At 39.7% G+C, this 14173-nt stretch overlaps 1 protein-coding gene and 1 pseudogene across 1 annotated transcript in view; both read right to left on the bottom strand.

Annotated features, from left to right (window-relative positions):
- Window positions 1–14173, bottom strand: part of Dnah14 (dynein axonemal heavy chain 14) — a 394744-nt gene that overhangs the window by 256664 nt on the left and 123907 nt on the right. The window contains 5 exon segments of the mRNA XM_012513730.1: window positions 439–557; window positions 643–747; window positions 4541–4712; window positions 8426–8547; window positions 11802–12047. Coding sequence (XP_012369184.1) covers window positions 439–557; window positions 643–747; window positions 4541–4712; window positions 8426–8547; window positions 11802–12047 — 764 coding nt within the window.
- On the bottom strand, window positions 9990–10430 carry LOC101573138 (annotated as a pseudogene).

Here is a 14173-nt window from a genome sequence, read left to right as displayed (position 1 = left end):
GATAAATTGTATTATGAAGTGCTTTTGGATTCTCATGGAATCTTATCAAACAGCACTGTTGGGCTAGGCTTCAGTGTAAGGAGGCTCGGGCATAGGTGCCCTCCTGGGGCTGGCAAAGCAAAGCATGGGACCCACAGGCCTCAAAGTCCTGCCAGTGTGCTAAGCATTAGCCAGTCAGAAGCTGGTACATGCAGCAATGGCAGTAGCATCAACAATCCCAACCTGCAGACAGCCTTCAAGCACTGGAAGGAGAGTCAGAAGGAAGCTTAAGGCAGAGTGCAGCACAAGACCAAACTGTATCTTAGGGAGTAAGGAAGGCAAAAGTGTTACATAAGTCTGAAGAAAGTGTTTGCATGAAGCTTCTATGAGACATCAGAAATTTTAAGGCAAAGATTTTGAAATGAGATTGTACAGGGCCTGAGCATCTTGTCACCGTACTTGGGCAGCACAAGACCTTCCCCTTCAGCAGACAGGAGAATCCTCACAGCAGGAGGCCCAGCCTCCTGCCTCCAGATCAGGACTTGCTTTATATTTTCAAAACATTTCACAAGATGAGGCTGTGAACCAGAAATATAGATTGTAATGTCATAAAGCTTGATCTGCAATGAAATAATGTCTCTCAGTGGAGATTAATGCAATTACCTGTACAGACTCAGAATTTTTGCTTGCTGCTAGAATATCAAGAAGGTCTGCATTGCTGAGAAAGTAAAATCTTGGGAAAACCATTCGTTTAATTTCAAGGTAATCCTGTATGAGGAAAAAGAAATGCCATTCCGAATCTATGAAAAATCATGATGAAGATCCCATCTAACTCATTTAGGCCCACATGTAAGCATGAGAATCACCATGCTGAAGTGACAGTGTGCATGTGCTATCCATTAAAAGTGTTCCAAACTCCGTGAATGCTATCTTAAGTTAGTAATATTTTTAATCTTTATTTTTATTAGTCCTTGTTAGGCATACATAATGATCGCATTCCCCTTGCAGAGTTGGCACCCATTCATAACACATCTGCATTCTTTCTATGTCCCCTTCTCATCGCCCTTCCCCCTCTATCTCTTGTGTTTTTAATAAACTAAAACTGAATGAAAACCAAAACAGAAACAAACATAAAACACCATCCTTACACATATACACTTTTTCCTGATCACAAACTACTGCCCGCACTGCTTTTCCCTGTTTCCAGTTTCCTGCCTATGGTTCCTACATGATATCCACCTTCCTAGAGGAGAAGCCATCTGTTCACCAGTAACCACACCTCCTGCTGTACATTTCAACTCTGCACGGCTTTGCCTTGGTTTTGTCTTTCTTTGTTTTTCAGAAAGATACCTTCACTCAGCTGGGCAAAGACACCTGCTCCCCTGCTGTGGTTCCCCCTCCAGCTTCTCTCATGCCTCTCACCCTCTGCTCCCCTCCAGCCATCTCTGTCCAAGCCAGGGCTTTCAAGACAATGTATCTTACTGCATGTCCCTGACCACCACTGTCACTTCATACCATCATGCCCTGGGCCGCTCAGTCTTCACAGTGCGTGGGGCAATGCTGACTCTACCCTCTCTGACTTATGGCTTCCTTTCTGTGGCACTTGTGTCCCTGCACCTGTTGCTACTCTTTGCCCTGGATTGACACCTGGCAGGGTCCTTTACCTGCAGTGACAGTTCCAGGACCTCCTCAACACTTGGCCTGTGAGTGACACTGCACCCTGTCTATCTCTTGGGCACACACACTGGACCCTCAGTTATGAGGTGGCTGCCCAGTGAACAGTGAGTAGCTGAGGGTTTGAGTCCCAGGGGGATGGAGCTGGCCAGGTTATCACATGCTCAGAAAGCATCATGATTTATGATGTATGAATTGTTCAATTCTGGAATATTCTATCTAGTATTTCCAGAGTGCAGCTGACTGCAGACAGCTTATAAGAGAAACAAGGGACAGTAAAACTGCAGCCCAGGATGACTGTAGCCAATTACTCCCTCGAAGGGCCTGTGAGCTTTAGATTTTACTGTGAACAAAACTCACTCATTTTCACACCTACCTTCTCCTCCAGCTTCTGCTATTGTGGATGACTATCGTCCACACTGTCACTCAGGTCAGAAACCAAGGCACAACCTGGCCTTGATATTACTGTCATCCTTCTCTCATCCTGTTCTAGGAGCAGCCCAGTGTTTCTAGGCTTTTAACTGGATTTTTAATATACATTGCTACTGCTTACCCTGGTATGAATGTGGGGTTAGTTACACAGGGCTTAGTGTGTTGGAACTCAGTCCCCATTGGGGGGGGGGTGGAAACTTCATCTGATGTGGTGTTTAGAAGTGATCAGAATTAAAAGCTCACAGGTAGTTTTGAGGATTAAAGGTGTCTGGGTGTCCCCAGACTTGACCACTAGGAAGATTGTACCAAAAGCAGCCCCACAGTCTCAGGCCAGAACCATCAGCTAACATCAACCTCCTTTCATGTATTTCACTAGTGTAATATAAACAAACCAACTCACTGCCCCCCCCAAATCCACATGAATGTGATTACTACCTTTGAGACTCAGGTTGAAATTTGATTTCCACATCACAGTGGTGAGAGGTGGTAACTCCTTTAAGAGGCCTCTAGGCTCCACTCTTTCTCTGAAGGGACTGGTGTGGTGGGTGGGACAGGTCAGTCCTCTAGGGACAACAGGGTGAGGGGCTGTTGGTGTGTGTCCATTTCCTGTGTCTACCCGCCCTTGCACTGTCCTGCTGGGAGACCCAGCCCAGGAGGCCTCAGCCAGAAGCTGTGTCAGGCTTGCTCCTGGACTCTAGTCAGCCAACCAAGAGCTAAAGCAAATTCCTCTCCATTTAAATGGCCTGATCTTGGGTGTTTTCCTAGTGCAACAGAAAACAAATCATAGCAGCATCCAATACATACATACTCTGTTCTTCAGAGAGACATTTCTGAATTAAATTATTTCATTTTCCTACCTAAAATCCTTCAGCGGCTGCTGATAAAATTTAAGATCTGGCAATATTTAAGGCCTTTCCCTTACCATTTTGAGCTCCCTGAGACCCTCAGTTCTTAATAGCTATCCCCAGGCAACTTGCTGCCCAGGTTTGTGCTAAGCAGTGCCTCACACCCACTCACTCTATTTCACCCAGCCGGGACAAGGTCCTGTTGAGCCGCAGTTTCCCCAGCTGGACCACACTAGAGACAGTTCTGCAGTTTGTGATTAATTCATAATCCAAGGCTGGGATTATGCTTCTGAGTACTGCTGGGATTATGGGAATGAGTGCTGCACCCAGCCTGGGGGTGGATAGCCTGAATGTAACATAAGAGAGACAGAGACAGACTTGTTCTCTGTAGCCCTTGTTGCCGCTACTCCTCCCATGTGCTCTTGCTGTTTTGCTGTATTCTGCTGCCATGAGCTGCTGCCCTCTGCCATGTGCCAGGCTGCCTTGGAGCCAGCCGAGTAAGGACTGAAACCTCCAGTACCTGTGAGCTAAATAAACCTTTCCTTCCTTCATTTTGGGTGTCAGGTATTTGTGCTAACAAGAGAAGAGTAACTGAGACAATATTACTGCTCTATCTCTTCACTGAAAGAAGAGGAAAGAGAACTTTCATTTTTGTGGTCTAAGCAGACAGCAGTACTGCCTGGTACAAAGTAGGTTAGTCAATCCACAAATAACTGAAAAAGTACTGGTATGTGTGACCTTCAATAATAGATCCTCAGTTTGGGATGTGCTAGAAATATCTAGAAGGCTTATTTCAATGACTGCTTAGTAAATTGGTGTTTAGTTTTGTGATAGGATATCACTGTACTTCAAGCTAATTTTAAACTTACTATTTAGCCCAGACTAGCCTTAAACTCACAGCAATCTTCCTGCCTTAGCCTCCCAAGTGCTAGGATTACAGGCGGGTGCCAAAACAACCAGCTCAAAACTGGTTATTTTTAATCACATTTCTGGGTGCCACTCCTGCTGCCTGCCCAGAGCACAAATTTGGACATGGCCCTCCAAAGGGTCCTCACACCACTGCCAGTGTTCAACCAGACTTGGCAATGGACACTTGAAAAAAACCTTTGCTCATGAAGTGACATGAATATGAGCAGCACAAAATGTCAACAGTAGAACCTAGTACTTAAGGGTATGAAGGGCTAGATGATAATTTTATATTCTGACAAGGTAAAACATATGGGATCAGTCATGTAATTTATATAGCCATCAAAACATTCTACTTCAACTTTTGCTCAATTTAATGATATTATAGGGCTAGTCGGTAATAAGAAGTACTTGCTTTGTGCCTGCTCTTACAGTATCTCAATAGGACAAAGCCCTCAAGGGAGCAATGTAAAGATAAGGGAACCTCAGTAATTAAAAGTTTGGTACTTTTTCTGAAGGCCATTTAGATCACTCCATCCATTTTTTACTTCTTTGTTATTTTCATTAATGTAATAGGTAACAAAAGATACAAAAAAATAGTTCACAGACTACAGAAAAATATCTGTTCGAATTAATTTCTGTAGTGTATTACATTCCTACTGTAGAGTTAAATGAGTCTCCACTTTAAGGTTGTATTGTATTACCTCAAGACTTTTTTTTATGCATTCAAGATGTACATCACAACTTTGCAGAATTTCAAGTACTCCCATAGAAGTGGTTATTCGCAAAGCATCCAGTTTGTTTCGTATTTTTACCATTAGTTTTTTCCATATAGCAATCACGTGAAAGAATAATCTTGTTTCTTCAGGCAGCTGCCTTTAGAAATAAAATGAGATGTCACTATTTTGTACAATTAAAATGTGTAATCTAAATACATCTGTCATAGAATATTGCTGAGTTTAGAAAATAATTTTGATGTTTTATTTTTCTTGATCAGTTATTAAAGATACTTTTGAAGTATGTATTATGTATGAGGACTGTGCATATTAAGGAAAACTAAGATAGATTAGACATATAATTACCATTTAATAACACTGCACTTCCAGTGTGGTGAGAAACAAAAGTTCTACAAAAATACCTAAATAATTTGTGTCATAACAGAGGATGCAATGCTGTCATTTGGATGTGAAATGTCCTTGAATCCTGTGTACTAGAGCTTTGCTCTCAGTCTGCAGTACTAGAGGGATGGAGGGGAAGCTCTAGGAGGAGGTGGAGGGAGGAATGGAGTCACTGAGGGCCTTGAGTGGGTGCTGGGAGCTTGGCCAACATTCTTCCTCTGCTTGCAGGCCACACAAAGTGAATGGGCAAAAAAATAACAGGGCTGAGTGACCATGGACTGGAGACTTTGAAACTATGAGTGAAAATACATTTTACCACTTACAGTTGCCTGGTCAGTGGCAGAAATTTCATTAACATAAGGGCTACTCAAGCTCTAGACAATCAGTGGGGCCTGAAGCAAACCTTTTGGAGAAGCTATGTGATTTGGGCTTTAAAGTAGTACAGGTTTAATGTAGAGTGAAGGCAGAGAAGACATCAGCTGTGGAGCAAGAGTGAAGAGATAGATACAAGATCAAAGTTCCATTAATGATTATCTCATCCTAGAAGGACATTTAAGGCAGGTATCAGTCTTGGTATAGAAATTTCCTTTATAGAATATTATCATTTCTACCACTTAGAAAAGGAAGCAGAATTCCTTGTGGCATGATAATCCATTGATATGGGGCTGGAGAGATGGCTCAGTGGTCTAAAGCACCTACTTGGAACAAGCTTGGCAAAGCACAGGGACCGCGGTTCAATCCTCCAGCACCACATGCCGGCCACGCCCCCTGGTGGGCTGAGCTGGCCACACACACACACACACACACACACACACACACACACACTAAATGTTAAAATAAAAAAAAAAAATCCATTGATATACTGGGATGAACTAGATGTCTGCTGTTGCTAAAGGTGAGTAAGGGAAACTATTTTCAAAAATTACAAAGGTGATCTTTATCATGTTCTCTGCTCACATGTATATCCTAGCCGCATCTCATCTTAGCAGTTAGAAGTTGAACTGGGGAAGAAATTGTCTATTCTGGATGGAACCTTCTTGTACACCTCCATGATCTAAATCAGGATTGCTCACCTTCCTCAGTACTGCCCACATTTTAGACCAGATAATTGAGGATGGGTGGGATCCATGCATTGCAGTGTGTTCAAGGGCATCTCTGGCTAGCAGCACCTACCCATGGATGTCAGTAGAGTCCTCTTGGTTGTGACAACTGAACATGTTCCCAGACAGCAAAATGTCCAGAGGGAAAAAATCACTCTTGTTTAGAAACAGAGTCTGAGATAACCACGCATTTCTGCCCTTTTTCCTTTCCTGTTGCTAAAAACTGCTCAGAATTCTCCAGAGAGGAAGCAAACCCTGTTTCTAATACCCCACACTCCAGGGTTCCCACCTGGAGTCATAGTCCTTGTCATAGTCCCATCTTGACTGAGGGGCACAGAAGTTTCTGCAGCTCAGTGAGACCCTTCCAGGAGGCAGCACCTCTGGGTTTGAAGTGCGGTAAGGTACTGACAGTAGCAATGGGTTAACGTCTCCTCTACCCCTACAGATCTTGTGTACACAAACATCCCCTTGATGGAGCTCTTGTTCCTCTTTTCTCATATTTTCCCCATAGGTACCAGGTCCTATCACCCTTTTGGTACTGTAGAAGGGAAGTCCACAACTAACCCATATTTTCCTATTTTTTTGCTGCTGTCATACACTATGTTAATACTCTAGCTCCTCTAATTTTAATTTAACACTTCCTTTTCAACTTCAGCAAATGCTGTAAAGCAACAGCCCAGTGATATTTCAGACATCCTTACCTAGGAGTCTGATCACTACACTAATGAAAAACTAGTAAAAAATGTAGTGTTAAAGACTGAATTTAAGGGGCTGGGGATATAGCTCAGCAGCACAGAGCCTGCCTGGCAAGCTTAAGGTCCTGAGTTCAATGTCCCAGTACCAAAAGAAATTTAAAAATAATAAAAGTAGAAGTAAGCAAGGTATAAGAGATTTGGAAATCATAACAGTAAAGACTGAACTTAAGGCTCAAAGTTGTGGCAGCCAGAGGGTAGACTCCTTAAGTGGTTTCACCTCTTACTTGTCTCTCAGAATAGCTACTGGTTAGTAGAAGAGAAGAGAAAGTGGCAAGCACAGAGGTTGTGCTCCTTAGTGGAGTACCTCTGAAGACCCTGAGAGTAGCAATGGGTTAACAGAAGAGAAGTTGCCCAGGCATTGATGTGTTGAAACTACCCACATAAAACAAAACTGAACAGTGTTCCCTACAAAGAAGTACTCCCTTGTAAACAATTTTCTTTTGTTGACTTCCAGTGACTCCCCCAAAATAAAAACAAAATAAAAATAAAATTTGAAGTATTTAATCTGATATTTAAGGTCTTCCATGACTGCTAGACCTTTCAAGTACACATCTCATGACTTCTTACCCTATTTCAGATGGCTCCTAAATTAGCTTTTATGATTTGTCAGTAGTTTAAATTCTGTCTATATAACTTGTTTGTCTCAAGTACTCCTAAGATCAATCACTTTAAAAAGCTTGAAGCCAATTAATTTGAATGCTATGAATCAAAGGAAAATATAGAATTTTAATAACTGCAAAGGCCTTCTCTTCTTCCACCTTTATGCTTTCTATGCAGTGTAAGAAAGTCAAGGTAGAAGTGCTGCTACAACTATTACAGACATCAAAACCACACTAATATTCCAGAACTACAGAGACATATAATGTTGTTGCTTCAGGATTGTAATGATATATCTGACACTGCTTTCCCAGTTTTTTTAATATTTTTATAGCAAGAATATAGATATAAGATTCATTTATTTATTTATTTTGCAGAACCAGGGATTGAACTCAGGCCCTTGAGCTAACCAGGGAAGCACTTATTCCACTGAGCCATCTCCCTGGCCCCGAAATAAGGTATTTTTTAAAAAGATGTTTATAACCTTTTATGAAAGAAAAATATACATCTATGTTTGTAGGCAGGATAGTTCATTAAAGAAATGAATTCTCAGGGTAGGTGAGATAGCTCAGCAGACTAAAGCACCTGCTTAGGCAAGCGCAGGGACTTCAGTTTGATCCCCAGCACCACATGCTGCACCAGCCCCACCCCTACGGCGGGCTGAGCTGGCCACCAAGACTGTGTATAGTGGCACACGCCTGTAATCCCAGCGCTGGGAAGGCTGAAAACAGAAGGATCACTATGAGTTTGAGCTGTGCAGTGAGACTGTAACAACCAAATACATTAAACAAATAAATTAAAATAAAAATGTAAAATAAATAAAAAAGAGACTGGGCATGGTGGGGCATGCCTGTAATCCTAGTGCTTGGGAGGCTGAAAACAGGAGGATCACTATAAGTCTGATCTGTCTAGTGAGAACCTATAGACCCTGTCCTAAATACATAAAATTACAGAAACTAAATTCCCCACTATGCAGTATTTTTCAAAACTCACATATTGCATATTTTGATTGGTTTTACCTTTTTATTTCTAATGAACGAAAGATTGGTTCAAGATAAAGCCAAGTTCTTTGACAACTCATCCATTTCTCAAGGATATAAGAGAAGAGACTTAAGTTTTGATCCCATTCATTCACAAGCTCCTACAATGATAAAAACTGATAATCTAAATATGTGAAATTATAAGAATTGCATAAATAAAACTAAGATAAAAATGACTGCCAATTGTTGATATACAAGAATTATTAATAAAATTTCACATAACTGAATATAAATCTAATTAAATTTTGTTTTGGAGAGTCCTATTCATCCAGTTTTGTCTCTTATATATTAACTATTTTAAAAAAAGATCGAGTAACATGCACATGTTTTTATTTTTTTATTTTTTCCACTTAATAAATGTTTAATGTTTTCCATTTTTTTAAATACATGCTGGTTGCTAGATGCACATGTCTTTAGACATATGTCTCCGACACATTTATTTCCTATCACACAAGAAATATGACCAGTTTTGTCTGTATATTTTTTGATTGCTCTTTTTTGAGCACTTTTGCATACTTGTACATTTTCACGTAATGTCTTTAGTGTTTTACCTAAACACATCCATACAATACACATTTTTTCTGTAACCTGCTTAAGCCAATAATGTCTTCTAGAGAGTTTTTCTACGACTACAAGGTTTCTTCATTCTTTAAATGATGTCAGAAATCCCATTGTACAGACTTTTCCCTAACTCGTCTGCTTGTTAAAATAATGAGGAGCGCCCACTTAAGCAGCTGCAGCGGGCGTGCCCAGGCCCCGGCGTGCTGACCCCGGGAGGGCGCACTGGCACGCGCCTGTGGTCCCAGCACGCGGGAGGCTGGACACAGGCGGATTACTCCAGACTCTCCAGTTTACACAGCGAGACCCTGTAGACCCTGTCCTAAAATGCAAATAAATAAATAAATAATGATAAAATAATGAGGAAATGATTAAAAATCAACTGATAGGGGGCTGGGAGATGGCTCAGTAGAATAAGCGCCTGAGCAAGCACAAGGGCCTGAGTTCAATCCCCTGTTCTGCCAAAAATAAAATAAAATAAAATAAAATAAAATAAAATAAAATAAAATAAAATAAAATGTTTATTTAAAAACAGAAAGACTGGCCCTTCCCTTCACTGGCTCCTCAAGTCTAACCCTGCTTCTTAAAAGCAAATAAAAGGCATAAAAACATGGCACTATTTCAAGTCAGATGCCACTAAAAACAGCATCAGTGCAAAGGTCTGTGCAAATATCAAATACATGAGATTAAATTAGAACATCAAGCACTGCTTTTCTTTTAGCAAGGACAAGAAGCTTAGTAAAATGTAACAGAAATATATGACATTATATTGAATATGGTATTTAGATGAACAACCATAATTTTTACAATCATAACTGCTTGATTCAATCATAACTCCTCGCTTTTGAATAACTAAATTTTAGCTTCATATTTTAAACTAAATGCCTATTCAACAAAGCTAATTAAACTAACACATCTACACAAATTTAGATCCTAGAATACCAATGTAAACAGGAGACATGATTTAAAAGTGAGTAAGAAGGTTCTATTCTTTTTCATCATCACTGTAATCAGGTTGCAAAGGACATGCTTTTCTCTTTGTTTTTCCTAACCCACTATTCCTGAGCTTTTCAAGAATTCACTTCCCTTTTTCAGAAGCTTTAGGGGAAAGCCCAAAAATTCTCCTAGCCTTTTTTGCCACTTGGGAGTTGGACATACACAAACTGGATTCCCTCCTGAATACTTACTTTCAACTTTTCTCAAGGATAAAAGTGACATAGAATTTGTGGCAGAAGTGAGGGACCCAGAACCTTCTTGAGAGCTCAAGGAGCCATCACTGGGGCCGGAGATACAGTTCAGCAGCATAAGCACCCTTCTGGCAAGCGCAAGGTCCTGAATTCAATCCATCCTCAACAGCAAAAAACAAAAGAGAAGCCACCACCTTCTGTTAAATGCCTGAGACACTGTCTGTTTTAGTTCGCACCATGGTAGCTCATGAAGAGAGGAGGGAGACGCTCTGAGAGGATGTCTTCCCAGAGACGGTGTCTCGCTGGGCAAGGCCCTGAGGCACTTGAGTGGGAGCTGTCCACAGACCTTTTGAGCCTCTCTGTACCATGCCCTTCTGTGACGCACAGTCTTGCAAACTCTAGGCTTGTTTGCTTCTCCAGACTCTCAAAGCATCTCCCATGCCAGGGAGTCCACAAGGATTCTCCCCTTGCTGAAGTCTTAAAATGAAGGCCAAGGGTTGGTGCAACCACAGGATTTACCTTGTTTCTTTCTCGTACCTCACACATCCTGGTACTTTGTTCCCTAATGTCTAGTGTTCTGAAAACCATTGTTCCATATATTTTGTCTGGTTTTCTTTGGATGTTCGAGTAAGATGGAGAATGTGTTTCTTATACTCCACCTTGCTTGGAAGCAGAAGTTGTGGGGTATGCGTGCCATTCTCATCAGCTTCTTGAATGTTCTTAATTTATGACTTCCTAAATTCATTTTAACTTTTTAATAAAGGTATTTAATGCTCTAAATACTCATTTTCATAGGGCTCTTGCCAGAGATGACAAGGTTTGACACATGAGTCTCTTCTTTAAAGTTATTTCTAAATTTTAAAAATTTGGTATTTGATATTTTCTATATATATTAATTTTAAATTTTTTATTCTTGTGAGTTTGATTTTATTTGCTTTTTTGATATTTTCCTGTTCATTTTTATTTGCTATATGTTATTACATAATATAATCTTGTTGGTTATTTCTTTATTGTTAACTTATGAGATTTTTTTTTTCTGTATGGTCCACATTTTCCTTAAGCGTTTATGTTTGTAAATAATATGAATTCCTCGTTGAGTACATACTTGCATGTAACTCTTCATATAGCACTGTCTCTATATATTTATGTATTTTTGTATAATCAGTCACCTGAATTTGCTATTGAATATCTGCATACTACTGCACATTTTGCTGAGTTTCCGTAAGTTTAAAATGCGTTCTACATCTGTCATTGGGTGGAGTGCTGTACACTGGGGAATCATCAGAGCACACTCAACACCACTGGGACAGCCAGACCTTGTGGAGTCATATTTGTACATAATCTAAATTTACCAGGGTTGAGGGCCATGCTTTTATATGATGTAAATTTATCTTCTCTGTCCAAATTAAACTTTCTGACATTTCCCCATGAACGATTAATATTCTTATAAAATATTTAGCATTCAGACTATTAAATATTCAATCTCATATCTAGATGAGAACATAAAAGACTTTCATAACTCTGAAGCACAAGTAAAATTATAGAATGTAAAATATTAAAGTGACAAACTGTAGAAAATTAAAACATTTTCCCTTTGCCATAGTATTTACCTTAAAGGGTCCAAGATAAGACGATACTTTAATTGTTGCAAGTAGGATTTGAGACTCTTCTACCTGAGCTAATACATCATCTACAGATGAAATTATTAGGACAGAGTACAGCTCTGTATGATGAAGGACCACATGTAAAGGTGTTGTATTCCAAAGATCAATAATCTTAAACAGCATTTTTTCAAGAGCAGCTTCATTATTTGCTGAGGTTGATATTTCATTTATTTCATGTTCATACTGAAACATCTAAAAAGTGATCAAATTATTTTTTGATAGCCAGTGGAACAAATGACTTCTGAAATGCTTAAAATGGAAGACCTAAATACACATTTTGAAAGGTAAGCCAGAAGACCTGAAAACTTGATTCTCTATAGGTTTATATCCTGATCTGAGACTCCATGGCCAACTTTTGTGACATAACCCACTTCAGCTTTTAATTACTCTGTTACATTCTTCATGCTTAATAAAATTTCTAATTTTCCTATAATTCTAGTAAAAATTATAATAACCTTCTGTATATGTACAAAAGGTATATTTCTTTTAGCTTGCTTTTCTCTGCACTGATACCAAGTGCTCAATTATTTTGTGACATGCATCTTACCTTATAACTCTTGGAATACATTCATCTGAGAGAATGAAGCTCTGATGAACCCAGACTTCTGTGGCTTCCCTTTCTCTGCTACTTCTCTCTTAGGATAAGCATCCTTAGAACACAGCAGTGGAGAACATACAGGCCTTCCTGCCTTGTGCACTGTTAGTCCCCACAGCATAAGTGACAAGTTACCGGTATAGAATTTCCAGATTCATTTATCATGGTACAGATATCCAGACAGGTCTTCATCTCTACCTCTTTGAAGTAACTGGCTGGGCTGAGTGTTTTTATCACTAGTTAGAGGTAAGAGCCCACCACTACAATTCTGTGTTATCACCATAGGGCTAAACAGGATATCTGATCTCTGTGCTGCGGCAATGCAGCTAGGTGGGGACTATGAACTGCATGACTAGTTTCACTGCTCATTATGGGTATCCATCTGCCAGTTACACATTCAGCTAAGGATGGTGTTGAGCTGATTGCTTATGGCCATAAGCAACAGCTTTGGGAAGGCCATGGGACTCTCCTAAAGCTTGATGCTGAACAAAGAACTTTGTGGCTAACGCTAACACTCTGAGATTATTAAAAATGAAATCCAGAAATCCATACACTGTTAATATGCAAAGCAAAATTTCAGCCAAATGAGTCTAGCTCGCTCAGGTCTTTACATCCAAACTTTGCAATCTGATTGAAAAACAGTCAGATCTTCCAATTATTGGAATATCTGAATGGTTTCAGATGATTCAATACCTATGCTGAATTATCTACTTGTGTTATAAATACGAACAATTTCTAAAGTGCAGATGATCAACCACACAGTGACAAAGTTCATTTACACACACCACTTGCTATTCCCTCTTATTTACCCAATGACTTGCTGTCCATATGATAGTGTTTCAGAACCTATACAGCACTGTGGACAAAATGGTTAATATAAAAATGTATAATTTATACACCTGTTCAGATAATGAATTATGATGTCTTAATCATTTTTCATAGCATTTGAGCCTATCATGGAAAGTCTTGCCACTTAACCATGTTCTCTGAGAAAATCCCAACAAATTTAGTGATTAAAGGATGAGTTTCTGGTCCAAATCCTGTCCATCTAGGCACATACACAATACTTAATAAGTTATTGTATTTCTACAAGATGACTAACCACATCCAAGATCTCTTGGAGCTCACTCAAGATTACCAGGGGGTTACTTCTTCAACTCCTCTGACCATTGCTATAACTAACTTCAAGAGGGAGGTATTCTCCTCAGGCTTCTGGCTATAGTACTTCAGAGCTGAAGACCTTGTTTATTTTTTTCAGGTGGCATGCCAAACTACTTCAGACCCTTCAAAAACTACATAGGACTTCCTTTTCACACTCTATTCATGCTAGAAAAGCAAATTTAATGTACTGGGGCCCTTTGAAACATCATAGGCATGCCAGCCACTTCCTTTTACATCCACTGGTTCTTTCATTCCTTGCTGCTTCTCTTGTTTGCTAAGTTATTCTCAGTCCCATGTGCCTAGGAATGGTTCCAACTGCCCAGAACCTTTGAAATATCATTGAAATTGTGCTATGTTTTCAGAATGCTGATTAGAATAAACTTACTGTTGGCATTAACTTTTTTTTCCCACTATATTTTATTTTATTCATCACATTTGTAGAGTTTATTACCCTTTAGGCACGCATAAATACTGTACAAAAATCTGGTTTGGATAAAGTCAGCTTTGATCAAGAAAAGGTTTGCTGATAACTAATGCTTCAAAAAATGCTTATACTTCTTTT

This window comes from Octodon degus, unplaced genomic scaffold (genome assembly GCF_000260255.1).
Source record: "Octodon degus isolate 3935 unplaced genomic scaffold, OctDeg1.0 scaffold00017, whole genome shotgun sequence".
Lineage (NCBI taxonomy): Eukaryota > Metazoa > Chordata > Mammalia > Rodentia > Octodontidae > Octodon > Octodon degus.
The sequence above is the reverse complement of the archived record's forward strand: the minus strand, read 5'-3'. Positions and strand labels throughout refer to the sequence as shown.